Source organism: Mauremys reevesii, linkage group 4 (genome assembly GCF_016161935.1).
Source record: "Mauremys reevesii isolate NIE-2019 linkage group 4, ASM1616193v1, whole genome shotgun sequence".
NCBI lineage: Eukaryota > Metazoa > Chordata > Testudines > Geoemydidae > Mauremys > Mauremys reevesii.
Window position 1 is genome coordinate 75449263 of NC_052626.1, and position 26339 is coordinate 75475601.

General features: G+C 41.4%; 1 protein-coding gene across 4 annotated transcripts in view; it reads right to left on the reverse strand.

Moving 5' to 3' along the window:
- Nucleotides 1–9200: 9200 nt before the first annotated feature.
- The window catches only part of HSD17B12 (hydroxysteroid 17-beta dehydrogenase 12), a 148345-nt gene continuing 131206 nt past the window's right edge, over nt 9201–26339 (reverse strand). For 3 of the 4 annotated variants that reach the window (XM_039536810.1, XM_039536809.1, XM_039536808.1), the window contains 3 exons: nt 19890–19955; nt 11717–11866; nt 9201–11488 (listed from right to left, as the gene is read on the reverse strand). In XM_039536810.1, coding sequence (XP_039392744.1) covers nt 11384–11488; nt 11717–11866; nt 19890–19955 — 321 coding nt within the window. In that variant the 3' untranslated portion in view covers nt 9201–11383. Of the gene's footprint in view, nt 11489–11716; nt 11867–12657; nt 12743–19889; nt 19956–26339 lie in introns of those variants that run through there. The other variant, XM_039536811.1, reaches the window with a different exon arrangement.

Genomic DNA, 26339 nt, shown 5'->3' on the forward strand with positions numbered 1-26339 from the left:
TTTCCAGAGGCAGTGAGCATGGGGGCTTGAGCCTCAGTTCCCCATTTCAAAAGTCCAAAGCTAGAAGCAATTTCAGGGCTGCTTGTGTATTTCCTTCCCCACTGCTGCCTCAGCTAGATAAGCTATTTATGTTCTCCACGAAGGGGTGCAGTTGGGAGGTACTGCAGCTAGTTTTAAGTTTAGACTAGCTACAGCCTTGAACAAGTTATTTGCCTCTGTCTCTTTATCTTCCTTTTACAAAGAGGGAAATTATGATCCCGACTCATTAGTGATTTGTAAAATGCTTTGAAGATGAGAAAGGGCTGAGTAATGATTCTTCACTATGCCACATGCATGACTATATGCCTACAGATAGAGCACTGACCGCTCATGAATCCCAGGAGGGATGAGAATTGGCCTGCAGAAAAATTCAATGGTTAGAACAAAGGAACGTGTTTCGTGTTGACAGTGGTAATGCTATTAACAGAACCACAGCTCTGACTATTTATATTTTAGTGGAAGGAGGTTGCTTACTCCACCTAGCGCAATATGTTTGGAGAAGAATTCATTCTGATGCAAGATTTTGCTGATGCTAAATATATGGCTACATGCCTGTTCCACAACTTGTTCAAGGAGAGGTATTTTACATGTCCATTCTACTTTAGTTGTCCATGCACCAGAACTGGATAACTTTTTCCCATCTTGGTACCTGTCAGGACAGCACATTCATCCTCTACCCACTCATGTTGCTTGCCTGAGCCATCTCAGTTCCTTCTCACAGCAGAAGCCAATGTATCTAGCAACCAGGATGCAGGGGGAAGGATAGTGGGTTGTGGAATGGACATGTGCAACACATCTTGAACAGTTACAGAACAGGTATGTAACCATTGTTTTGTCTTTGATTCATTGCACATCAGTTCCACTTTAAGTGATTCACATGCAGTTTCTGCTAAAAGAAGATAAGGACAGGTAGCCTGGGAGATGGCATAATGAATGGTAAACATATGAATCAAAGACCACGCTGCAGCCCTGCAAATGTTGGAAACCAGAACATTGCCCAAGAAAGCTGCTGAAGGCACCTGAGCCTTCGTGGAGTGAGCTAGCACTCTGTGCAGGAATAAAACAGTAGCCAGGTCCTAACAAACAAATACTACTAGAAATCCAGGAGATCCTCCGGGAGATAACTGTTTTCCCTTTCATACAATCAGCAAATGAAACAAACAATTGAGGGGATACCTGAAATCCCTTAGATTGGCCAAGCAAAAAGCTGCTTCTTTCTAATACCCAATGTACGTTTTATTGATCTACAACAGAACCCAATGTACCCATCCTTGAGGGTGAGGCTCCAGAAAGAAAATTAGCAGATAGAGTCTGATTCAAATAAAAATCCAAAACTACCTTAATAAGAAATTTGGGGTAAGCACATAAAATCATTTTATCTTTATAAAACAAAAGTATGCAAAGGGTCAGCCATAAAAGCTTGCAGCTCAGCAACCCTCCTAGCCAAGGTAATAGCTATTAAAAACACAACCTTCCTTGGTAGACAGGACAATAAACAGATGGCCAATGGTTTGAAAAGGAGTCCCATTAACCCTAATAGAACCAAGTTTAAATTTCAGGCATGGATTGAATCCTTTACAGGAGGTAAACCTTTTAAAATCCTGATAGCAATTGGGTTGGAGAACAGATTTGCCACTTCCCTATAGGAGGGTAAAACAAATAGCAGCAAGGTATACCCTGAATGAACTGACAGGACAGATGAAGAAGGTTGTCCAAGTTAAAATGGATAATAGCTGTGGAAGGAATTCCTCTATCAGGACCAAAATGAAAACCTTTTCCATTTCATAAGGTCTGTATATCTTGTAGAAGACTTTCTCCTATTCAAAGGAACACTCTGCACTGTGGCAGAACAGGCAGACTCTTGATGATCTAACCACTTAGCATCTGGGCAGTTTGATGCAGACTGACAAGGCTGGGATGCAGTTTGGCCATGATCTTGTGAGATTACATTCGGATTCATAGGGAGGGGAATTGGATCTCAGAAGTTCAACAGACTGAAAAACTAATGTTGACAAGGCCAGGTGCTATTAGGATTAGACTGGCATGGTCCTGTCTGATGTTGGCTAGTACTCTGGACACTAAACAGGATGGGAGAAAGCATAAAGAAGCTTGCCCTTTCATAACATCAGAAAGACACCCATTATTGACCCAGGGCTGAGGCCTCCTGTCAAATTAAATCTGTTCTGGCAGGTGGCAAACCGGTCCAACTCTGGTATACCCCATGTGGATCTGAGGGAGACTTGTGGTCTCTAATGAATGACCTTCTGAGTCTGTCTGCTGGTGAATTCTGAAATCCAGCAGACAGGAGATTATGCTTTCAGCGATATCCCATTCTTCATGCAAAAATTCCAAAGGCCCAATGCATTTTGGCAAAGGGAGTGGGGGGGGGCGAGGGCAGGGAGGAGTCAGACTTGGCCCTCCCTGTTCATTAAGGTCAAATATCACCACAGTGCTGGCTGTGAGAATCTGCACTGAGCAGCCAGCTATGTGAAGAAGAAATACTCAACAGGCCAGGCATATAGCCCAAAGCTCCCAGATACTGATGTGGATGGTGAGATCCTGATGTGACCATAAACCCTGAGTTCTTACATTTCACAGATTTGTGCCCCCGCCCCAGCCAAGTATTGAAGCATCTGTGATTAGAGTCAGAGCAAAGGGAACTGCATTGCATATTTTGGCCGAGTCCATCTACCAGTTCAGGGAGGACAGGAGAGTTGAATGTACGTAAGTCAGCCTATCCAGTGGATTTTAACTGACTTCAACCGCCACTACATGATCCAGAGATGAGTTGAAGCTACGCATGTGCTATCTGCACACTGAGTCACATATGTGGCAAGCTGCCACATGCCCTAGCAGTCTCAGGCAGTTCCTCATCATTGTGGGGATGCAGTGGCTCTTGGGAGAGGCAAAGTGTCTAGTCAGAGTCAGACAGACACCCTGAGCCAGCCCCGCTCATGAGATTGGTAAAAAATGATTTGTCTTTGAAGGCCCAAGGACTGGAAGCAAGACTGATCCCTTTGCTCCCCTTCTTACACCTGCTGTCTAGACTGTCCATGGAGCAACCAGTTATCCAGTATGGATACACCTGGCTGTCCATCTTTCAAAAATGTGCTGCCATCACTGTTGTGCATTTTTTGAGAACTCAGGGGGCAGAAGACAGGCCAAGCGGAAGGTCTATGAACTGATAAGGAACCTCTTCTATTACAAATCTTAATAATGACTCTGGCGTATAGCCACATCCTTAAGTTGAGGGCACCCAATCATTAGGAGACAGGTCTGAATAGTAGAGGACAGAGTAACCATACAATTTTTTTTTTAAATTGGTTGAGATTTTGCAGGTCCAAAATGGATCTGAGGCATCCCTTGGCCTTTGTTATAAAATATTGGGAATAAAATCCCTCCCCTGAAGACGAGGGGGCACTTCCTGCATGGCCCATAAGTGCAACAGAGACTGTACTATTTTGATCAGTATGGGCTTGTGGGATTGGTCACTGGAAAGGGACAGGGAATGGGAGGCATCGATGCAAACTGTAGAGTATATCTCTTTCCACTGTGTTTGGAACCCACTGGTCTGATGTGATCCAACCCTTAGGAAGTGGAATAACCCACTGCCATAGGGAGGAGAACTCTCCATGAACGGTTCACGGTCCTCAACCAAGAAGTCAAATAAACTGCTTTGAGGTAGAAGAATGTTTAGTGGTAGCAGATGATGGAGAAACATGGGGAAGCAGTCCCTTTTTCTGAGACCTCTGGTATCTCCTGGAGTAATTAGGCTGCCATAATGGATAAAAGGGATCTCTCTACCGGACAGGAGGATGAAAAAACTTCCTCTTTACAGCAGGGGTATAAATCCCTGAAGTCTTCAGAGTTGCCCTGGAATCTTTTAAAAGAGTGCAGAGCCTTGTCAGTTTTGCCAGAAAAACTTAGGGCCTTCACTGGCAAATCTTCTATAGTCTGCAGCACTTCAAGCAGAATGCCTTATCCCTGGAGCCATGAAGCACAATGCATAGTAATGGCCATGGCCATCACTCAAGTTGCTGAGTCTGCATTGTCTAGTGCGGCCTGTAAAGAAGAGTGGAGAACTGGACAATGCTCATTAATAAAGGCCTTAAACTCCTCTTTTGCCTCCTCTGGTAATTTGTCCTGAAATTTAGACATGACTATTCATATTGGGATGCAATACTTGGCCAGTAACACCTAGTGATTTGCTATTCTAAATTGTAGGCCAGATGAGGAGTAAACTTTTCTTCTAAATAAATCAAGTGTTTTAGCTTCTGTCTCCTTGGGAATGGATTTTGTTCATTAGTGTCTCAATTTTTCATTCACAGCCACCAACATCAAGCACCCTGGGTGGGATGTGAATAAAGTTATTCATGTCCTTGAGAAGGTCCTTGATACCTCTTTTCAGGGCACAAAGTCATCTCATTAAATAGACAGAGCCATTCTAGCTGGACCAAAAGAATGCAAGATGTCCACAAGCCAAAGAGGGTTATCTTGGACTAATGCAATCTGGAGCCTCAGAGTTAGCTAACCTCTTCATGAGCTCCTGGTATTCCTTATAGTCATCAGTGATTGGAGTAGATGACTCAGATACAGTTGCTTCATCTGTGGAGGATGAGGTGGTACTCACTGGAGGCAGCAAAATGTCTGTCTGGTCCAGTGGATTAAGAGCTCAGAAGGGAGAAGAACTGGAGCTGGAGGTAAAACCTCTCTCACATGATGGGTAGCAATGTCAACACAGAGGATGGTTCTGGCCAGAGACCAGCACCCAGGTGGAGATCATGTGCTAGCATCCATGAGAACAGGACAGTACCCATAGGTGAAGAGCACCTGGATAGTGATCTTGTGCCAGCATCAGCACTAAAGATGGTAGCAGACTGAGAATAGTGCCTCAACCATTTTGGAGTTTGGTGCTGAGGAGAAATTGCCCTTGAATCTAGGGGAACTCCTCAAGGACGCCAGAAGGGTAAGTGCTGCATCTGGTATAGGATTGTGGCCCAACCCCACAATAGTATTTCTATCAATCTGCGTGTGTCTCAGTGCCAAGAGTTCGAGCTGTGCATTGAAGATAGAGGAGATACATGGATGGGTTGTAGAAAAGAATTCTGATCTGTAGGAACTCTCTCAGAATCAGATTGAGATACCACTTTAAGATACCAGGGCGATGTAGTACCAGAGGAATAGGCGAACAGGGTCATTGCCAGTGAGATGACAGTGGTACGGACAAACATTCAAAGGTACCAGGCATTTAGCTTGGTGGACATCAAGTGGATGGAACAGACATGGTGAATTTCTAGACACTAAATCTGGTTAAAATCCATAAATCACAGTACATGATCTAAGACTTTCCATATCTAAGTCCATGCCTGTAAATATGTAGGCTATATAGACCTTATATATATTTAAAATTAATGGTTATTGCACTAATGGCTGTCCTGCATAAGTATATTGAATAACCCAGAAAATTAAAAAGTAGGAATCAAATAATCAATTCTGCAGATAACTCCTTTGGCTAATTTTTCTCTCAATTCTCTTCCCCCCCCCCCCAATAAATGAACATCTGTGAAGTTGTAGACAGAGACAACTTAGATACAGATGTGTGCCTCTATAAAGCAACTGAGTATATTTGGTTTAAAGTAAGTCAGTGGACTCAGATTTAAGCAATCCCTAGAAGAGGTTACCTGTCAGCAAGTTGCTCAGGCAGATAAAGTTTCTAGTTACTGAGGTCTTCAGAAAAAGGTTTATGAAACAACTTTTCAGCATAGGCAGAATACAAGCAATACGACCAGGATACATTTTATGTTTAATCCATTTTACTGAACGTGTCTGTCTATGCTTAGTATATGCAGTGTTGTTGTAGCTGTTTCCCAGGCCTGAAGAAGTGCCCTGTGTAAGCTCAAAAGTTTGTGTCTCATACCAACAGAAGCTGGTCCAATAAAAGATATTACCTCACCCACCTTGTCTCTCTATAATTAGAGTGTCTTTTCACCTCAGCTGGGAAGTTGCTTATCCTGGGTGATTCCCAACTGATGGGATAGCATGGATAATGGGTGTCCAGCAGAATCCTCAGGTTTCTTCTACCTTAAATCTGGTTAAGTACATCTGTTGCAGGCAGTTGCTTCCTTCAGGTTCAATCTGACTGGTCTCATGTCGAGCAAATCTGGTTTTTGGCTCTTCAGAACCATGTTATTCAAATACTCACTTGTTCAGGAGGATTTTTCCTCTAAAATAGTTAACAGTCTATAGCTTAGTGAAGATTAAAAGGATGAAAGTTGTTAGGCATACTGCAATAGAAGAACTTTTAAAAGTCTCCGTTCTCTGAGCCCTGTTCTGGGTAAGTCAAAGATATAGTAGTGTGCTCTATGCCAGTGGTTCTCAACTTTTCCAGACAACTGTACCCCTTCCAGGAGTCTGATTTGTCTTGTGTACCCCAGGTTTCACCTCACTTAACAACTTGCTTTCTAATTTTTACCATATAATTATAAAATCAATTGGAATATAAATATTGTACTTACATTTCAGTGTATAGTATATAGAGCAGTATAGTCATAGGCTGTATGAAATTTTAGTTTGTACTGACTTCACTAGTGTTTTTTATGTATCTGTTGTAAAACTAGGCCAGTATCTAGAGGAGTTGATGTACCCCCAGAAGACCTCTGCATACCTCTAGGGGTACGTATACCCCAGGTTGAGAACCACTGCTCTATACTAACTTCTTTCAGCCTTTCTAACCTTTTGATTTTAAGTGTTAGAGCAGCACAGTCTCTGAATTGTGTGCGTCTCCCTTTTCTCCTGCTCAAAACTGGCTTGTCCCTTTCTGATGACTTTCAGGACTAACTCCTCTTTTACAGATTTGTATTAGGTGTGTTGATAAGGAATCTTTCCTCTCTACTATTTAAGAGAGAAGAGGCCACCCATCCTTTTGGAACCTTTTCAATGGTAATTTATTAAATGTTTTATAACACGTTGAGAAAAATCTTAGTATTTCAAACTTTTCACCCAGTCCTACTCATGAAGCAGGACAACCCTACTTTACTGGTAGCAACTTAGACTTCTCTTTCTCGCTATTAAAAAGAGCATTTCTTGCAAGCTTCCCCAACAAATCAGCCAGGTAGAACCACCATCATTCCTAACCTAAGGCAGACATCCTTTTCTGCACACTGCCAAATGTGTGTCAGTCTGCAATGATTATGCAATATAGGATGGCTAAGGGAAATAGAGAAAGCGTAACTTCAAGACCTTGCTGCTCAGTGTTTTCAGCCCTTCTGCTCAGGCAAGGAGCCTGTATATGAGCTTCTCTTCTACATCATTCTCCTCTTATTTCATTTCCCTTTTATTGCCCAGTGTGATCACACTTTCCTCCTCCTAGTTTTCATTTAATATCGATTAAGTGGCAATTGACCATTATGAACCTACAATCCAGTAAGATTACTTTCATTTCTTCTTCTTTTTTTTTTTAAATGTAAAATTTTGGAACAACTGTAACTTTCAATATGTGGAAAACTTAAAAGGGAAACATTTCATGAATCTTTTGTTCTATTTGGTCTCTGTAAATTTATCTAATGCTCAGTTGATTTTCCAAAGCACTGAGCATCCAACAAATCCCAAGAAGTCAAGGGGAGCTGCAGGTGCTCAGCACATTTGAAAATGAGGACATGTAACACTTTCAAAAAATTTTACTAAAAAAAAAATCTTGCTGTTTTGTGGCACTGGGGCTTCATGGTGAATGAATTGTATCTGATTAAAGGGAGATCCAGTTCCCAAATTTCTTACTGGGAGTGGGTAATGGACATGGAGTTTACTCAAACTTGCCTTTTCAAACATGCAAACGCTAATCCAGCCTTGTAAAAGTTATGAGAATTTACACAAGATCTACCTGGCCATCCTTATAATGAAAACATTTTTCACTTGCCTGTATACGAAGCAGCATTCGCTCCTGTCAGGGCAGAGAACAAGAAGTTTGCAAAGTTACCTCTAATGCTAAAAGTCTCAACTCAGCCAAAGTTAGCCCAAGCATTTGGGTTTCCAACAATGAAAAAAAAAAAGTTTAGAAAACTGTCTGACACATATGTACATAGTCATGAGTATTGTAAGTGCTAACTATCTTTCGATCCTAGACCATGCTTGGCATCACTATAAATGCTATTGCACTGATTGAGCTATTAATCAGCCTTCCAAGTACATTATTGATTTCCTCTGCCTCTTTACTTCTGGTTACATTTTTGCCATCCACTTCTGTCTTCCGAAGACAGAACATGTCTGACCTGCTTGAGTATGTGTGTAACTGTCACCATCTAGTGGTATCAGTGCATTGCTACAGTTATTGAAGATTCTTTAGAACAAGTGGTAGAAGCCTTTTAAGGACAAAGTCACAGATTCTATCCTCCATGTTACAAATTTGCATCATAGTAATTGTGCTGTCCATATAGTTACCGGGTTTTTTTTCTGTGCAGACTACGTTCTTAGATCTACCTACTGTGCGACTGACCTCACTTCTGTTCCACCATCTCACTCAGAAAAAAGGGAGTGCAAATAATGGAAGAACTGGAGTTACATAAGTTAAAAAATAATTCAGAACATTTGTAAAATATTAAAATGAAAAAATGTAGAAAAGGAAAGTTGCCTTATTTTTATAGCACTACACAAAATACTGTACATAGGAATCACTTCAATTACTGAAATGTAGCAGGTTTTTAAACTGCAAATACAAAGCCGTTTAGGAGAACACGTGGAGAAGGCTTCCATCTTTAACTCAAAATAGAGAAGAGATTTTAGAGAATCAGAATGCAATTCCTGGGCTGCAATTTATGATGCTAGTAACGTGCTTAATACTATACAATTCAAAAACTGAACACGCTGCTTGAATGTAAGTTCTCTTCCAAGTTAGCACTCGCTATGCAGCAAGCTTCAGTCAAACTAACAGGAACACATGCAGGAAAGTGAATTATTTCCCTTTAGTGGTTTACTTTGATATAACAAACAAACAAACAAAAACAAATGCCACTTTTAGCTGTCATTCTTGACAAGCAGGAAGCCACAGTAATGGAGTTCTCTTTGGGGTGGGGAAGGATCATTTCAAGTATTGTGCTGCCCTGTATACAAGACACCAGTTATCATTTGAATGAAGCAGGGTAAAACATTTAAAAAAGGAAACTCGAGAGTTAACCGTTCAGGAGAAATCTTTTATTTTAACTATTTCAGTTCTCTGTGTGTGTGTTAGAAAAAGAATATACACAGAATTGGTTAGTCAAATAACCCCATGTCTTCTCCAAAGCAAGCCAAGAAACAGTGGCCTTATGCAATCTAATCCACCCACATTCAATCACCCCCACTCCAAAATAAAAGCTATGGGATAAGATCCTCATCTCATACCTGAGCAGCACCATTGCATCGGTATTCATGTATTTTCAATGTACAGAAATGTTAGCCCCTTCATGCTTCAATACAACACATTTAACCTAAAAGCAGAGCTTTAAATTATTCTCGCAAAGGCAATAAACTCCAGATCACAGATTTCTAGCACCACTAAAAATGATGAAGCTATTGCCCATGTAAGTTACTTTTAAAGTACAGTTTTAGTACATTTACGGCTGGTAAAGAGTTTGATGTCAATGGAGAACAAAATCTTTATCCACAGAGCAAACAGACAGGCAGGGGCAGTATGGACTTTACACACACACGCTGATCAATGTTCCCCCATGGTGAGATAAGGATAGTGCAGCCTCAATGGAGCATTCCGTCTGGGCTAAAACTTTCAACCTAACGGCACCAACCGTGATGGCTTTTATTTCACATATCCTATTAAAAATTATCCAATATTTTAGCAATCCAATGTTTTGTAATCCAAAAACACACACCCCTTCCAGAGTAGATTTTTTTCATGGTGTAAAAATCGCTTGTAAAAACACATTCATGGCTCAGCCTAGAAACAAACTTTTGAAGCACTTGATTCTGCAGCTTCTCTACATTTAAATGCATTTATTGTTTTTAATTTGCACATTCATTTTTAGAAATTGGTTTCAAAGATTCAGCTTCTTATATCAGCAGGCCCACAGTGGAGAACAGACTGGTGCATGTGCCAGAAAAAGAGTTTAACCAGCAGCCCTAACAAAGACAGCACTGAATTTCAAGATCTGCATTTCAAGTACTAATACAGTGTTTTACAGATCAACCAACAAGCAGCGTGTAACTGATAGCATTTACCTACATTGTGCAACTACTGTCTACAGATTACAGCAGGCATCAATCTTTTTAAAAGGTCATTACAAATCCAGAAGATAATATATTTTTGAAAAGTTAGCATTAATATTCAAGATGCAAGAATTTAAACAATTGCGGTTTTAGGATGTTAAAATATATATAGCAATCACTCCCACTGTATACTTTGGCTCACTTCCCTCCACTTCGTAAAACAGATTACAGTATATCCTTCAAATTTACACAAACCAATCAAATGTTGGTTCAAGAATCCATTTTAGTACACTAGATGAAAGCTATGAGTGGTCTTTTAGGATGTAAAACAAAAAATAACTAAAAATGGGTGGTCTCTCTCAGTTGAGTTAACTTGACACTAGCCTGGAAATGGTTTTACTGGAGACTCATACATAGCAGCCGGGCAGCTCTGCCCAGGTGAAGTTACACATACTTCTCCCTGGTGTCCCACTACACATACAGCTTGCTAAGTGAGACATGGGGAGACATCACGAGAAGACTACCCATATAGCATCCTAGCAAGCGCTCTGAAGCTGAGCTGGGGAGTGGCTACATCAATGAACATTAGCTTTCCTTTTTTAATAATCATGTTTTCTCCTGAAATCCAAACTGCCACCATTCTTCCCTTCACCCAAACAAGCACAACTCAGAAAACAGGTGGTGGTTGTATAACTGGCCTTTTCCAAAATGAAAAAATTAAAGTGATGGCCTCAACTTCCATTTTTCTTTTTAACTAAGCACAGGCCATCTGACTTCAATAATGTAGTTTAAGACCCTCTAGCACTTTGTCTTGCTTTATTGTGGGTTTTTGTCTTTTATCACCAAGCTACTTGCACTGGGATACAATTCCTTATTCATTGGTATAAATACATCACATAAAGCTAATGATTAAATCCAGTTAGTATCACAGTCACATATGACCAACAAATCAAGCATATTTTGAAATCAATATTGGAAAGTCGAGGCTAGAAAGAAATCATGTTATATCATAATCCCACCCCAAATTGGTGTTTGGTCCCATTAAAAAGTAAAAACTACAATAGAAAATTTTAAATGTGATTAAGTCTATTTGGTGCTGAATTGTGGGTACTGAGCCACCATCTGTCAAAACATCTGATCAAGTTGCTGCAACTTAGTTTTCCTTCACTTTCTTTAAGTAGCGAGCCCGTAATTGCTTGTGTTTTTGCATTGTCAAGTTGATGACTGCTGAGGTGGGAAGAAGAGAAAAGATCCAGCCCTAAGAAATTAAAAGAAAAAACTCCAACTGTTATCACCTGCACCAAATTAACTTAAAATTAATCTCTTCTACATTTTCAAATGTGACAAAATTAGGACTAAGTACGAAAGAACAAGTGTCAGTCTCAGGATTTTAAAAAACATAACTAATATAATTCTCTTTTCTCCATGCAGAACACACTCAGGACCACACAAAATGAGTAACACACCCTTTCTGAAGGTAACTTACAAGAATGGCATGGGGCAGACATCCGTTGGTTTGGGACTGCAGGCCTATTGTACCAAGGGCAGCTCTTACGTATGTTTCAGGACTGGGCTTATCAAAGGTTGGTTTGCGGATTTTAGACATTTTTGTAGCCACAAAATACGGTAGAACACTCTGCAAGTAGGAAAAGAGATCACAGTAAGTGAAGTGCATTTTCAATAAAATTCCATGTACAGCAACCAACTGAACATGGCAAGAGGAAACAAAGCTCATATTGTACATCCTGGCTTGGGGTCTCTAGCTGTGCTCTCCAAGTATAGCGCCTCTGTCTAGCTAGCTCTTGCTTCTGAGAGAAGAGACCCTGCAGTCCAACTGCCTAGCCCCTGGGACCACTGCCATCCCACTCTGCTCCTCCCAGTAGTTCAAACACAACCTTTCCCCAAAAACTTCAGACAGACTTCCACAGGATTATGAAGACCATTGCTCTTTACTTAACAGCATGACACACACAGATCTCAAGAAAATAAGACATGCCTGTATATATTTCCCTTACCTCAGTTTCCTCATCACTATGGAGAGTTCTTTGGGCCTGGACAGACTGTTCTGGTGCACCAAGGATCCTTCCCCTATAGCCTTCCCTTCAAAAGCATGGAGCCTTTCTCTACGTCAGCTAGCTGTCTCTGACCTTGGCTGGTCAGAATTTAGAAAGGACCCAGGCTACAAAAGCCTGCCTCTATTTTCTTCTTTCCTATCCAAAGCTTCCTGTTCAATAAGTCCCTGGAGTTTGTGTGTCTCACTATCAACACCTGGTTCCTTTGTTCTACTGCTGGTTTTTTTCCCGCTTTTCATATCACCAGCCTCCACAAACTAGGTAGGAGAAAACTGGTTCTCAGAGGCTCCAGCTAAACTGTTGTCCTCAAGATCCTTCCACCTGAATAGATAGCTATTAAGTTTTAATGACTCACCACTGTGTCTGGCCTGGGAGAGACATGCTTACAGCCTTGTCAGCAAGAGATGGATTCCACATTTACACAGAGGCATTCCCTGAAACTGCAATTTCTTAACATAAGAACAACCATATTGGGTCAGACCAAAGGTCCATCTAGCCCAGTATCCTGTCTTCCGACAGTGGCCAATGCCAGGTGCCCCAGAGGGAATGAACAGAACAGATAATCATCAAAAGATCCTTTCCCTGTCGCTCATTCCCAATCTCTGGCAAACAGAGGCTAGGGACACCATCCCTGCTCATCCTGGCTAACAGCCATTGATGGACCAGTCCTCCATGAATTTATCTAGTTCTTTTTTGAACCCTGTTATAGTCTTGGCCTTCACAACATCCTCTGGCAAAGAGTTCCACAGGTTGACTGTGCATTGTGTGAAGAAATACTTCCTTTTATTTGTTTTAAACCTGCTGCCTATTAATTTCATTTGGTGACCCCTAGTTCTTGTGTTATGAGAATGAGTAAATAACACTTCCTTATTTACTTTCTCCACACCAGTCATGATTTTATGGACTTCTATCATATCCCCCCTTAGTCATCTCTTTTGCAAGGTGAATAGCCCCAGTCTTATTAATCTCTCCTCATACAGAAGCCGTTCCATACCCCTAATCATTTTTGTTGCCCTTTTCTGAACCTTTTCTAATTCCAATACATCTTTTTTGAGATGGGGCGACCACATCTGCATGCAGTATTCAAGATGTGGGCGTACCATGGATTTATATAGAGGCAATATGATATTTTCTGTTTTATTATCTATCCCTTTCTTAATGATGCCAAACATTCTGTTTGCTTTTTTGACTGCCACTGCACACCGAGTGGATGTTTTCAGGGAACTATCCACAGTGACGCCAAGATCTGTTTCTTGAGTGGTAACAGCTAATTCAGACTCCATCATTTTATATATATAGTTGAGATTACGTTTTCCAATGTGTATTACTTTGCATTTATCAACACTGAATTTCATTTGCCATTTTGTTGCCTAGTCATCTAGTTTTGTGAAACCCTTTTGTAGCTCTTCGCAGTCTGCCTAGGACTTAACTATCTTGAGTAGTTTTGTATCATCTGCAAATTTTGCCACCTCTCTATTTACCCCTTTTTCCAGATCATTTATGAATATGTTAACAAACTTTGTAGCATTATCAGAATCATAAATTGTAAAAACAGATTCCCCAAATAGTCCCAAGTGTGTTTTCAGACAGTTTCTACATATATCTACTGAAGATGGCAAGACGCAAAAATGTTCAGAGTACATTAGGTGACCTGTAGCTAGCAGTACTGGATTCTAAAAAAAGTATGAACTTTAGTTAAACTAAAAATAATAATAATAATAAAAAAAAATCGAATCACCTCTTGGTGAAATCACAATTTATCATGTGTATGCATGTGTATATTATGTATATATATACACACACAAATAAATACAATCAGGATTCAAGAGAATTAATAGTCCACAGCCATATAACCTAGAGCTATGTTGTTAGCTTTCACAAGCTAAAGAGGATTGGTCCTGACCAGTACTTAGACAGAAGAACTGCTGGAAGAATCCAGGTGGTGCAGTAGTGGGGCTCATGATTCAGTAGGCAGAGCTGATACCGAACCAATGCCGCAGCGTGACACTAAGGAGTGCGGTAATGTGTAAGTCTCTTGCAGAGGATTTCAAATCAGTGTACTTTTGCTTGTTTATGGAACTTTGAGAATAGCGTCAGATCCAGTGTTCTGAGCTAATTCCAATTTTGGGTAACTTCATTCTGTTTCCCAGATTTCCTTGTTGCTTTAGTTGCATAAGGAAGTCCATTTCCCAGTCTAAAGTATTGCTAGTTGTTGTGTTCCATTCCACAAGGGGGTACATTTCTGTGAGGGCTGAAACATTCGCATGCACACAAGACTTGACTGGGGAATTCGGGGAAAAGAATGGATAATACAGATTGGGATTTCCTCCTTTCCCTGCTTCCCCCCCAGGTGCATTTTTTAAAAGTCATCATAACAAGACTCCCCATGATCAGTTTATACTTTCAAGGCTCTTTGCAAATAAAAGGGTTAAAGACTTAGCACACAATTTTCAAATGTGGATAAAGGCACTTTAATAAAAGTGGTAGGGTGACCAGAAGTCCCGATTTTATAGGGGCAGTCCCAATTTTTGGGGCTCTCTTATATAGGCACCTATTACCCCCCAAGCCCATCCCGATTTTTCACCCTAAAAAGTGATCTGATTTTCAGAAGTGTAAATGCCTTCAGCTCCCATTATAGGTCAGCAGCATCTCTGTAAAACCACACCACTCATTCAGGTGTTTAAATATGAATGTATGTGCCTAACTTTAGGCATCCAAGTTTGAACACTTTGCCTGTACTTTTTAAATTAAAAGGTTCATCTTTTCATCTGCTGCCTTTCAAAAGTCTGCTGGAATTTGACTGACTATTTGGCAATTCTATATTCACCAATGAATAAATTCTCCAAAATCCCTTTTCAGGTCTCCAGGCTGTAAATCTTGCCAGCATCTTTCCAGTAAGTTTCATATGAAGTTTTGAGGACAAGCTATTTAAAGTAAAATAAAGCAAGTGTTTCTTTTAAGACATACCCTTTTTTTTTCTGAACACCTTTCTGCAAATTTGGGCAAAATATAGTTTCAATCTTAACTATACACACAATTCTGAAACAAAAGAAATTTATGTACAAATTGCACTACTAAGATGTACAACTAGATGGTGCCGAAAGATAATTCAGTGTCTGCACAGAGAAACTGAGCACCGAGTGGGAATAAGTTGTACCGCTGATAGTTTATATATAGCGTTCTCTAGCCATTATTCTAAATACTTCACTGTAGTTAAAAGTTATAAGTCTACGGAACAACATTTTATTTCCTGCATTCTATAGTGGAAAAAAATGCTTCAGAAACATTAGCTCTACCATCTCTCACTAAGAAGGTGATCTTTTGTTTGGGATAATGCTGTTATATGTCCTAAAAGCTGTTAATTTTTCCTAGGGAATACAAAAGTCGTAAAACTATTCAGAGGTATGTTTTATTCAACCGGGATCAAGAGATTGAAAGGCTGTAAGCAAAGCAAGGTTTGCTATGGGTAAAACTGGGTGCTTGCATATGACACTACACTGTTCAGACCAGAAAAGTCTGTAGAGCAGCTGATCATATAAATCAGTGGGAAACCAACGAACAGAACTCAGAGTCTTGTGTCCCTGTCTTATGCACTAGCTTGTAAACCACACTCACTCCCTATATGAAGGAAAACTAATTGGACCATAATCTTTTTATACTGATGCCTCTTGAGAAACTGCTGCATTCAGATCTTCTGGTACTACCACCCACCTGGGAGGTAAAGGAAGATTCTTTCAGGGTTCTATGAAAAAGCCTCTTTAATGCCCCCCTCTTCCTTCCCCCCCCCAAAAAAAACCTACTTATACAGAACAACAAAACAAAATCTCAGCTATTCAAGGAAAATCCTTCAAACAAGACAAAAGTGTGAAAGAAAATCCAGTACTATACCACTGCCTGGATGCTATAGTAGAGGTATTAGGAAGAAATGTAAATAGCGTTAAGATTTTTTCCTTCCTTATACTTTTAAAATATGTGTAAAAGTATTTGAAAAGAGGCAAAAATGCCCAATATTGACAGAAAGCTGTTCCCTGCCTATTGTTCTGAAGCAGAAAATAAGAATAGAATGAACAGAAGGAAGAACCACCCAATGACCCCTTCAGACTGACTATCCCATGGAGAATCATGTTTCTGCAGACAGAGCATGGGCACCCCCATTAACAGGAAACTCGCAAGTTAGTGTTGAGAGAAATCCTTAGATTCTTCCATATTCCTTTCATTCTTGGCAGCTACTTTCCACTATAGATTTTCATCCTATTCTCCATACACGCACAGGAATACTTGACCCTGAGGCTATGTAGTTGCTATTCTCCAATTGAAGATTGGAAGTGGCCTCTGGAGCCAGAGAGGAGTTTGTTTCTGAACCTAACAGTTTCTCTGCATTACAATACAACCACACTGATCAAACCTGGCTTCCAAAGAGAAGGCGTTTTCACTCGGGCAGCATTGCTACAACTTGTACTGAGCTTCAGAAGTAGTATATTAACATGCTGTTGTGTGTTTCTGCTTTTCACACAAGTGTCTTCTATTGGTCTGGCATAAGCTGAGGACATGCCATTTCAAACAGCTACCTCAAGTGGAAATGCAAGTCTGGAATTCAAAGTCTATTCACTATTGAGAAAGTTGTAGCAATGAACCCCATACTTTAGATCTCAAGAGGCTGAAGTACTCCTAAGAGAATGAACGAGACACGTTGGCCAAGCTTTAAAGATATGCTTCTAAGGTTCATTAGTGGTAGGCACAGGGGCTCAGACTGGGGAAGGGAAGAAAGAAGACCAATAACTTAGTACAATTAGCATAAGAAATTCTGATCACCAGCTATTAGACCACACAACTCAGAATGGCTATTAATTTAAATTTAGGGAGGAGATGGAGAGCTACCAACAACAGAGAGCCCACAGCCAGCATGCCAGAGAAGAGAAGCCAGGCTGACACTATTCATTACCTTGACGCATTTGGGATATCAAAGTCTATAGGAAAACATGCTGGTAGCTAGGGGAAAACTTTTTTAGCAGGAAGAAAGGCAAACCTAACACAGAGTAACAGCTTTCAGTAAAGTTTAAGTTTGCAAAATACACAAGTTCTCAGCTTCTCTACATCCAGTGCCAGAAAATTTTAGAAGCTATACTCCGGGGAGGCTCTCCAATGTTTACAGTAAGTTTTCTTGACTGTGTAAAAGTGTCATGCTGACTGCGTTTTCATTACCATGTCATCTATTCCTGCTCAGAGCAGGTCTGCACAACAATACTTAAAACATTATCAGCTGCCAGTGCCTTGTCAACACTAAAGTTTCACCATTGGTACTCCTACTGAAATTGCACCAGTGGTAGCAACAGTTGGGAATTTTAAGAAAAAGTTTAGCATAGGTTTTGTGATACAGCATGGCCAGAGGGCAGCAGGAGAGGGTTAGAAGGGAGCCTTATTCCCTGTAAGGGGAAGAAAGTTTGCTATAGATTAACTAGAGCACCTGACACCAATTAGAGCACCTGCAAGCAGTCACATGATAAAAACCCATGCTTCAATCAGACAGTGTGGGAGTAGGAGCAGAAAGGATTGTTGTTGGAGCAGGGAACAGTTTGAAGGGAAGCAGAGGACAGTTTGGAAAAGTGCTGCGGTGGGCTAAGAAGTCCTAGACCCTAGGTAAGGGGCACCTGGCTTGTGCAGAGGGAGGGCAGGAAGCCCCCCCACAAGCTGAAGGGCAGGAGAGGGAAGTAGCCCAGGGAAGGAACCGTCAGTTCAAGTGGTTCACCACTATCCTCAGGGCCCCTGGGCTGGGACCTGGAGTAGAGCGCGGGCCCAGGTCCCTCCCTCTCCACTCCCCTCCTCTAGGACACTAGCGGGGCAATTAATATTCCAATTTAGGGGCAAGAAATGGCACCCTGAACCCCCTCCAAAGAAGAGAAAGCGCAAGACCCATCATAGTAGTGCCAGCAATTTGCCACAGTTTAAACAAGGAAGCCATCGTAAGGACATTGCATGCAATAGCTTATTGAATCAGGTGTCCTTTTCCTAGTACTGTCCGCACAGTACTGTTGAGAAATAAGGACAAAAGGCATTTCAAGTAATATGTTTTTATTATGCTCTAAAAAGGAAAATCCATGAAACAGACAAGATGTTCCTTGCCTAAGGATACGGGTACTCACCAAATTTTAGACATTTTTAACCAATTAGTGAAAACCTAGTTTGTGTCCAGACACTTCATGGCTAGTACTCACTAACACTGGCAGCTCACAACTGTTCTCCTGTACCTTGTTGGAAAGATTTTAAAAATATATTTATTTCTATTTTTTTGCATCATATAGCATTGCTTCCCTAACTGTGTAACCTGCCTGGTCGGTCCTCCTTTCTTCCCAGCTTTCTGTGGTAGGACATCTCAGAGTAGATTGCCTCATATGTTGCACCTGATATTCCCCATGTGTCTCCTCTGAGCATTAACTGCTGCTAAAGCACTAAGAAACCCACCATGATTTTCTAACATCACATGATACAAAATATGGGCAGGCAAAGTGGTAGCTATGGACGCAACTCAACCATGTTTGTAACCAGATCAGATGAGTGTTCCAAACTGTTTACAAACATAACATCTGTAACTGTAGAATAGATAGGGCCTTATGAAACTCTCACCAACCCTGGGATGATTTATGCTCTGGGGTGAAAACCATGGAAAAAAAAAATCATTGGTTGTGACACCCAAAACCAGGCAAAACTTGGTGTCATGCGAGTATTGCTTTGAGTTTTTGAGTTCAAACAATTCTGAAACTCAAAGCGAACCCGCAAGAGGTGTGAGAAACAGAACTACAGAAAGGTTTGCACAAGGTCCTGCAAACAAAGCCAGTCAGTGTCACAAAGCTCTTAAGCTCTGGTTTTCTTAATTTGTACCCAGATGGTTCACTGGTCTACTGTAAACACAGCTAAGCTACTGCAGGTAAACTAGAGGGCAAAGATAAAAAACCTATTAAACAAGGTAAAATCAATATCAAATTATGAAGTTATACAACTGGAATCTGATATTCAAAATGAACCTATTTCCCCGATGCAAAGCTGTTCTTCCTGCTATGTTTCCCCATAGTGTAAGCAACTGCGAGTGCAGAGATCTTACTGTTACAAACTTTATTAGAGTTGCCAGCATCATTCCTAACTAGTGATAAACTAAAGGATATTTAGGTTCTGTGTTCTAGTCCTTAGCGTGGTTAGCTACTGGATTTCTGGTGCATAATGTCATGACAAACATACCAGGAGATTAAGGAATGTAGTAACTAGTCTAGTACGTAACTACAATCAGTTTTATGGACTATATTGTAGCTAAAATCATAACAGGTGCTGTCAATTACATTGATCTTCTAATATTGAATGATTTGTAACACTCATCTTTGCTTTTTGTTTTTAAGTTATTTATACTTAATTTCAACAGGAAGAGTTCAGAAACAACTGCTACTGGGACAAACAAAAAAGGAAACTGTATCTTTAATGGTTTATCATCGTCACATTTTTGAGTGAATGGGATGATTTCCTTTTGTTGCCAAGACAGCAACTGTTACTGTGGTAACCACACAATAACAGGGATACTTAAATGAAACCAACTCCACTCACCTGTACAATGATGCCCTTGCTCTTGTACTCCGCATGGAGGCCTCGAGAGAAGAAATCCACAAAAGCCTACAGAGAAGGGGGAGGACAAATAGTATATATCAAAGTGGAAACTAATATGTACGTAGTTTGCCAATATTTCTCAGGAGTTTCTAGAGGACTATTTACACATCTTATACTTTTAAAAAAAGACAAACTGGTTTTCAAATAAAGTTTGTAGATTACAGCAAAACCGTAGCTTCATAGTGCGTTATACAAGTGAGATGCAAGTTCAGAACAAAGATGTCCCCAATACAAAAGAGAAGATCCAAACCCCTTGGAACTACTGGAGGTTCAAATCTGGTTGCAGATTTAATTTTTGGGGCTTAGGCCCCTCTCTAGTCCAAGGGGAAAAGGGACTGGAGCTGATATATAACCAAGTCCAGTAAAATGGCTTCTCACTAAATGCCTGATTTACTTAGCCTCTTATAGAAAGGTACAGTAGTTATCTGCCAGTTTACTTCTCCGTTTAAAAAACTGGCAACACTTAAAATTGTTTCTCTCTTTGCAAAAGTGAAGTGTTTAGATATTTGAATTTTTTCCAGTTCTGCTTTCACAGAAATGCCACCTTATTTTACACTAGTATGTCCACTACAAGAGTGGCATTTGCTGGCTTTGAAGAACACCACTGTTCATTCTCCCTCAGTTGGAGGTTTACAAGTACAACATCCTATGGAAGAAAAGGTGATAAAGGAAGGAAATTGGTAAGGATTATCAAGACACCATCTCACAGCTTAATACAGCAAACAGATCCTGCTGTTTCCCCCTCCTTCCATACTCACTCCCAAATGATGAACACACCACTTGCAATTTAACACTCTGTCAGTGCTGTAATAACCCAAGGCTACTCACCAACTCCAACATTTTTTAGGACCATAAGGTTTCCAAACCATATTTCTCCTTTGTTTCTTTTTCACCCAGGTAAGACACAAAAGGTGTCAGATGCAAGGATCATGCCTTACAAGAACAAGGCTGTACAGATCAATGAAGGAACTAATGCATTTTATTCATATTATAAAGTTAAATAAAATTATTTACCATTTACTTTAACTTCAATTATTCAAGAAAAAAAAATCAGCTCTAGAGAAAAAAAGAAACTAGAGATAGCAGCAGCTGCTTCAGAGCTGCGTCAACAGAGACACAGCCAAGAAAAAAATATTACATCTGTTTTGCTATTTTCTTTCATTGATCATGTCAACAACACTACTACATTAATAAAAATCCTACTTATACCCAGTGCTTTGTTAAATTCGTAGTATCCATCCTCATTTCTATTAAGTGGTCATCTCACTGAACTTCTCAGCCCGTACACAAAGCAAAGAGGGTATACTCCCACACAATACAATATTATCTCTATAGAGATCTACCTGAGCATATGAAAGTGCTGAACCCCCCCCCAGATTTTACTGCATGACAGATGGGTCCATGTATTTTACATCTTCAAGTCACATGTATAAATTAGGTTAGCGTTTAGAAGAAAAGCTTACCAAGCCATCTAGACCACACCCAAGTCAGTTACTAAAATATCTATAATTTAAACAAGTTAGATATGCAGTTGTGAACAGCTGCCATGTACCATGCATGGGCCCAGTGGTACCTGCATATGCAAATAGCTTGTTGGGCATTTCCATGTTCCACTGCCAGATTTGCATATGTGGTGAATGCACACCACAAGAGACATGCAATCATGCATCTACCCTATTTAAAATAAATAAAATCGGGCCTATACATTATTCCTATGCAAGTTGGCTAACCCTGGTATTCTCTTAATCAACAAAGTGATTCCCTTTCCTCACTTCAGGTAGAGAACTTCAGATCTTATATGACTGGTAGTCCCACAATCAAACACTGACTTTAAAATATAATAAGGTGGAAAAAGGAACTGCCAGCAATTTTTATTGAAAGTTATTTTGCAACCAAAAATAGCACATTCATTTTACATAGATTAAACAAGCAGGAATTTAGCCACTTCTACTGTGCAAATGAATTAAATATGTATTTCTAAATCGTTGAAGAAGACAGATATTTGTACAAGATTTTACTTTGTTGGCACCCAGAGCTCCTCGAAGAGCCTTAAAATAACTGAAAATAGTAACTTCAAGAATAGACAACATGCTTCAAATAAGCATGAAGTTTAGAAACCATCACTCTCTCTCTTCCCTCTATCCCTGATTAAAAAACATTAAAAAAAATAGTATCAGTAAACATAGTGCCTGCAACAGCAAAAGTAATCCATGGTGGTAGCTCTCTCACACTTCCATTCCCCACCCCAATCAACAGCACTGAGAAGTGGCCTGGCACATCACTTATACCTACTTCCCTCACATGCCAAAACACAGAACAAAGGAGGAGGAGTTTTCCTTTAAGAATATTTCACCGAATTTGTAAATGTTGACATCTCCACAGGTAAGCTGAGTGAGAGTCAAACACTCTCCTCCATCTTCTGTCTAGTTAGCTAAGGACACCAACTTAGCCCTGAAGAATGCTGCAGATGAAACTAACATATGTTGAGGGGGAGAGAATCTCAGAGTTGCAGATGGGGCCCTTCTACAGATTCTAGACCTCAGGAGAGTAATTTGCTAATCTCAGCCACTGTGGCAGAAGAAAAGCAATTCTTCCAAACATAACAGCAAAGAATGGAACAATTACCTTGTAGTTGTGTTTCTTGAAAGAAATCATCTGTCCCTTTCCTATGTCTCAGTTTCCTAGCATATGACAAATGGAAAAAAAGAGTAGTGGGATGCCCATAGCTTCAGGGATAAGGCCCTGCTGTGTAGCCCAAGAAGTGAAATGTGTTCATTTGGTGCAACAAAAGCATCTTGTGGAGTCTTTTTTTGCTTCTTGAAAGGACCTCTCTCACTGCTAGTGGAAGTGTCCATCCAAAAACCAAGCTGTCAGTCAAAGTGTGTGTGGGTTGGGGTGTCTGAGTCTGCTGTTGTGTTGGGTTAGTAGCTCTGGGAACATTTGAAGCATGAGTGGAGGGTGCTTCAACATGCAGGGAAGAAGTGGGAGCCAGAACTGACGAGGCCAGAAGGGGGCAATCAGGATGGTTGTTGCTTTCTCTCATCTGATCTTATAAATTACTCGTGGTAGGAGGGGCAAGGGGAAAAGGTGTAGTTCATCTGGTCCGACCAACCAATGACTAGGGCCTCTCCCTGTGATTGAGCTCCAATTCCTCCCCTGGAACAATACGGGTGCATTTGGTGTTGGTGTGGGATGCGTAAAGATCCCTCACGGGGGTTCCCCCACTGACCAAAGATGTCAGTAATCACAGAGTTGTACAACTCTTACTCGTGGTAGGTTGCAAAGTTTCTGATGAGAGCATCGGCAATCATGTTCTGGGTGAGCAATAGGTAGGCTGCTGTCAAAAGGATGCGATGTGTGTTAGGGCTGACCTAGAAGAGAAGGCCTTAAAAGCCAGAGGCTAAGTGACCAAGGGGAGCTAGCAAATTGGGGACCACAAACAGGGAAGTTTGAGAGGGGGACAAGGAGATCCCCCTGCTGACTGAACAAGGTGCGAGTACTAACTTTGGGGTGTAGGTGAGTTTGTTTGGCTGTTTGTGTTTCTCTCTCTTTCAGGTTATTTCAGTTACTGGGTCAGTTGCGATTGTGTGTCTGGGGACTGTGAGTCTTTGTTCCCTAGCTCATCCTCAATCAGCCTTGTGATCATCCTCCCCCTGTGTGATTAACGTCGGGGCAGGGCTGACTTAGCAAGAGGCTAAGTGACCAAGAGGACATAGCGAACAGAGGAATTTGAAAGAGGGAGTTGTAATATAGTCGCTATGATTAGGAAGGGCTGCAGCACCAGTGCCAACGCTGCTCCTGTCCCCTCCACCTGCGCCTGTATCCAGACAACCTAACCATGGATGCTTTTACCCAGATCCTGGTGTGGATTTGCAGAGACTGTGGCCTGCATTTCCCACTCTCAGAAAGCCAGGCTCGGGGGGGGGGGGGGGTGGAGAACCATCCAGTGCAAAAGGTGCCTGCTGGTGGAATCTCTCAGGAAGCAGGTGGGAGAGCTACAGGAGGTGGTGGCTAGGCTGAAGAGCATCTGTGCCCATGAGGAATTCCTTCAGAGTATTCAAATCTGGCTGAGGAAGCTATCCAGCTACAGAGGATTGCTGTCACACCACCTGGGGAGGAGTATATGGCTCTGTCACAGGGAAGACACTGGCTGCTGGTTACTTCTGGCAGCAGGCAGTGCTCCATCCCTACTCCCAAACCCATCCACCATGGTGATGGAAAAGTGATATGCTGCCCTGGCAACAAGCAATGAGGAATCACACCCAGAGGAGGAGGAGACGCCATGTACCCCCAAGGCTGGGAGGATCACAGCCACCACTCCCAGAGGGAAATGTAGGGTAGTGGTGGTTGGTGACTCTTCTGAGGGGGACAGAGGCACCCATCTGTCACCCTGACACGGCATCCCGGGAGGTATGTTGCCTGCCAGGGGCCCATATCAGAGACCTTACTGAAGGACTGTCGAGGATCATCTGTTACCCAGGGTTCTTTCAACCCAAAGCTCTTTACTTAGTCTCAAGCACTTACACACGTCCACAACAAGTTAGTAAAATACCCCCAACCCTTGATAATTACCAAAGCTGAGTGTGGCTCTCGAGTGACACAGTGGCAGCCCTCCGGTGGCCAAATCTTCTGTCTGCCGGTGGGGACTACAAGATGTATCCAGAGGGAGAGTCTAAAAGAGTCTCCAAACGAGTCCAACTATCTCAAGCTTTTTCCCCTTATTTATACATTAGTAATAGAATGACATATCCTTTAAAGAAAGCTTGTCAAGTAAGCAGTTTCAAGCAAGAGGTTCCTTCTGACTATTGATTAACCAGGTGTGGGTTTTCCAGAGTCTGCAGCTCTGAGATCCCAATAAACATTCCTGCTCTTTTTAAAATGTATGTATCAACAACTTCAAGACAAGTCTTATCAGGAAGGACGCGGGGTCAAGCTGCCCTTTCAGTGGCACCCAAAACCCCCTCCCCTCCTGCCTTGGTCAAGCTGAGTTTGCTGAAAGATCAATTTACAACTTGCTGACTAGGTTGCTTTTTAACAATAAGCCATAGTGGTTTTAGGCACTTTACCGGTTTGCCAAAGTCTCCCCGTACACATCCAGCCCTCTGACTACTACCCCATGCTACTCATCCATGTGGGCACTAATGATACTGCGAGTTATGACCCTCAGCAGATCAGAAGTGACTACAGGGCTCTGGGAGTAAGGGTGAAGGAGTTGAGAGTGCAGGTGGTGTTCTCTTCGGTCCTTCTGGTCAAGGGTAGGGGCCCAGGCAGAGATAGATGCATCCCGAAGATAAATGCCTGGCTGCGAAGATGGTGTCGCCAGGAAGGCTTCAGCTTCCTTGACCACGGGATGCTGTCCCAGGAAGAAGGGCTGCTAAACAGAGATGGGGTCCACCTATCGAGGAAGGGGAAAGAGCATATTTGGATACAGACTGGCTAACCTAGTGAGGAGGGCTTTAGTGAGGTGACCAAAGCCCATAGGTAAGTCAAGAACATGGATACCTGGGAAAAGTTTTGGAATTTGGGGGGAGCATGGGCTGTTACAACAAGGATAAAGGAGAGACAAGACAGAACTGGCAGGGGAAATAAAATAAGTATCTTAGATGTCTGTATACTAATGCAAGAAGTATAGGAATAAGCAGAAAGAACTCAAAATGCTAGTAAATAAATATAACTATGACATAGTTGGCATCACAGCGACCTGGTGGGATAATACTCATGACTAGAATATTGGTATCGAAGGGTACAGCTTGCTCAGGAAGGACTGGCAGGAAAAAAAGGGAGGAAGTGTTGCCTTATATATTAAAAATGTATACACTTGGACTGAGATTGAGATGAAAATAGGAGACAGACTTGTTGAATGTCTCTGGGTAAGAATAAAAGGGATAAAAAACAAGGGTGCTGTCATGGTAGGGGTCTACTACAGACCACCTAGCCAGGAAGAAGAGGTGGATGAGGCTTTTTTTTAAACAGCTAACAAAAGCATCCAAAGCACAAGACTTGGTGGTGATGGGGGACTTCAACTACCCAGACATCTGTTGGTAAAATAATACAGCAGGGCACAGATTATCCAATAAGTTCTTGGAATGTATTGGAGATCATTTTTTATTTCAGAAGGTGGAGACGGCTACCGGGAAGAGGCTGTTCTAGATTTGATTTTGACAAATAGGGAGGAACTGGTTGAGAATTTGAAAGTGGAAGGCAGCTTGGATGAAAGTGATCATGAAATGATGAGTTCATGATTCTAAGGAATGGTAGGAGGGAGAACAGCAAAATAAAGACAATGGATTTCAAGAAGGCAGACTAGCAAACTCGGAGCTGGTAGGTAAGATCCCAGGGGAAGCAAGTCTAAGGGGAAAAAACAAGAAAAGACAGTTGGCAGTTTTTCAA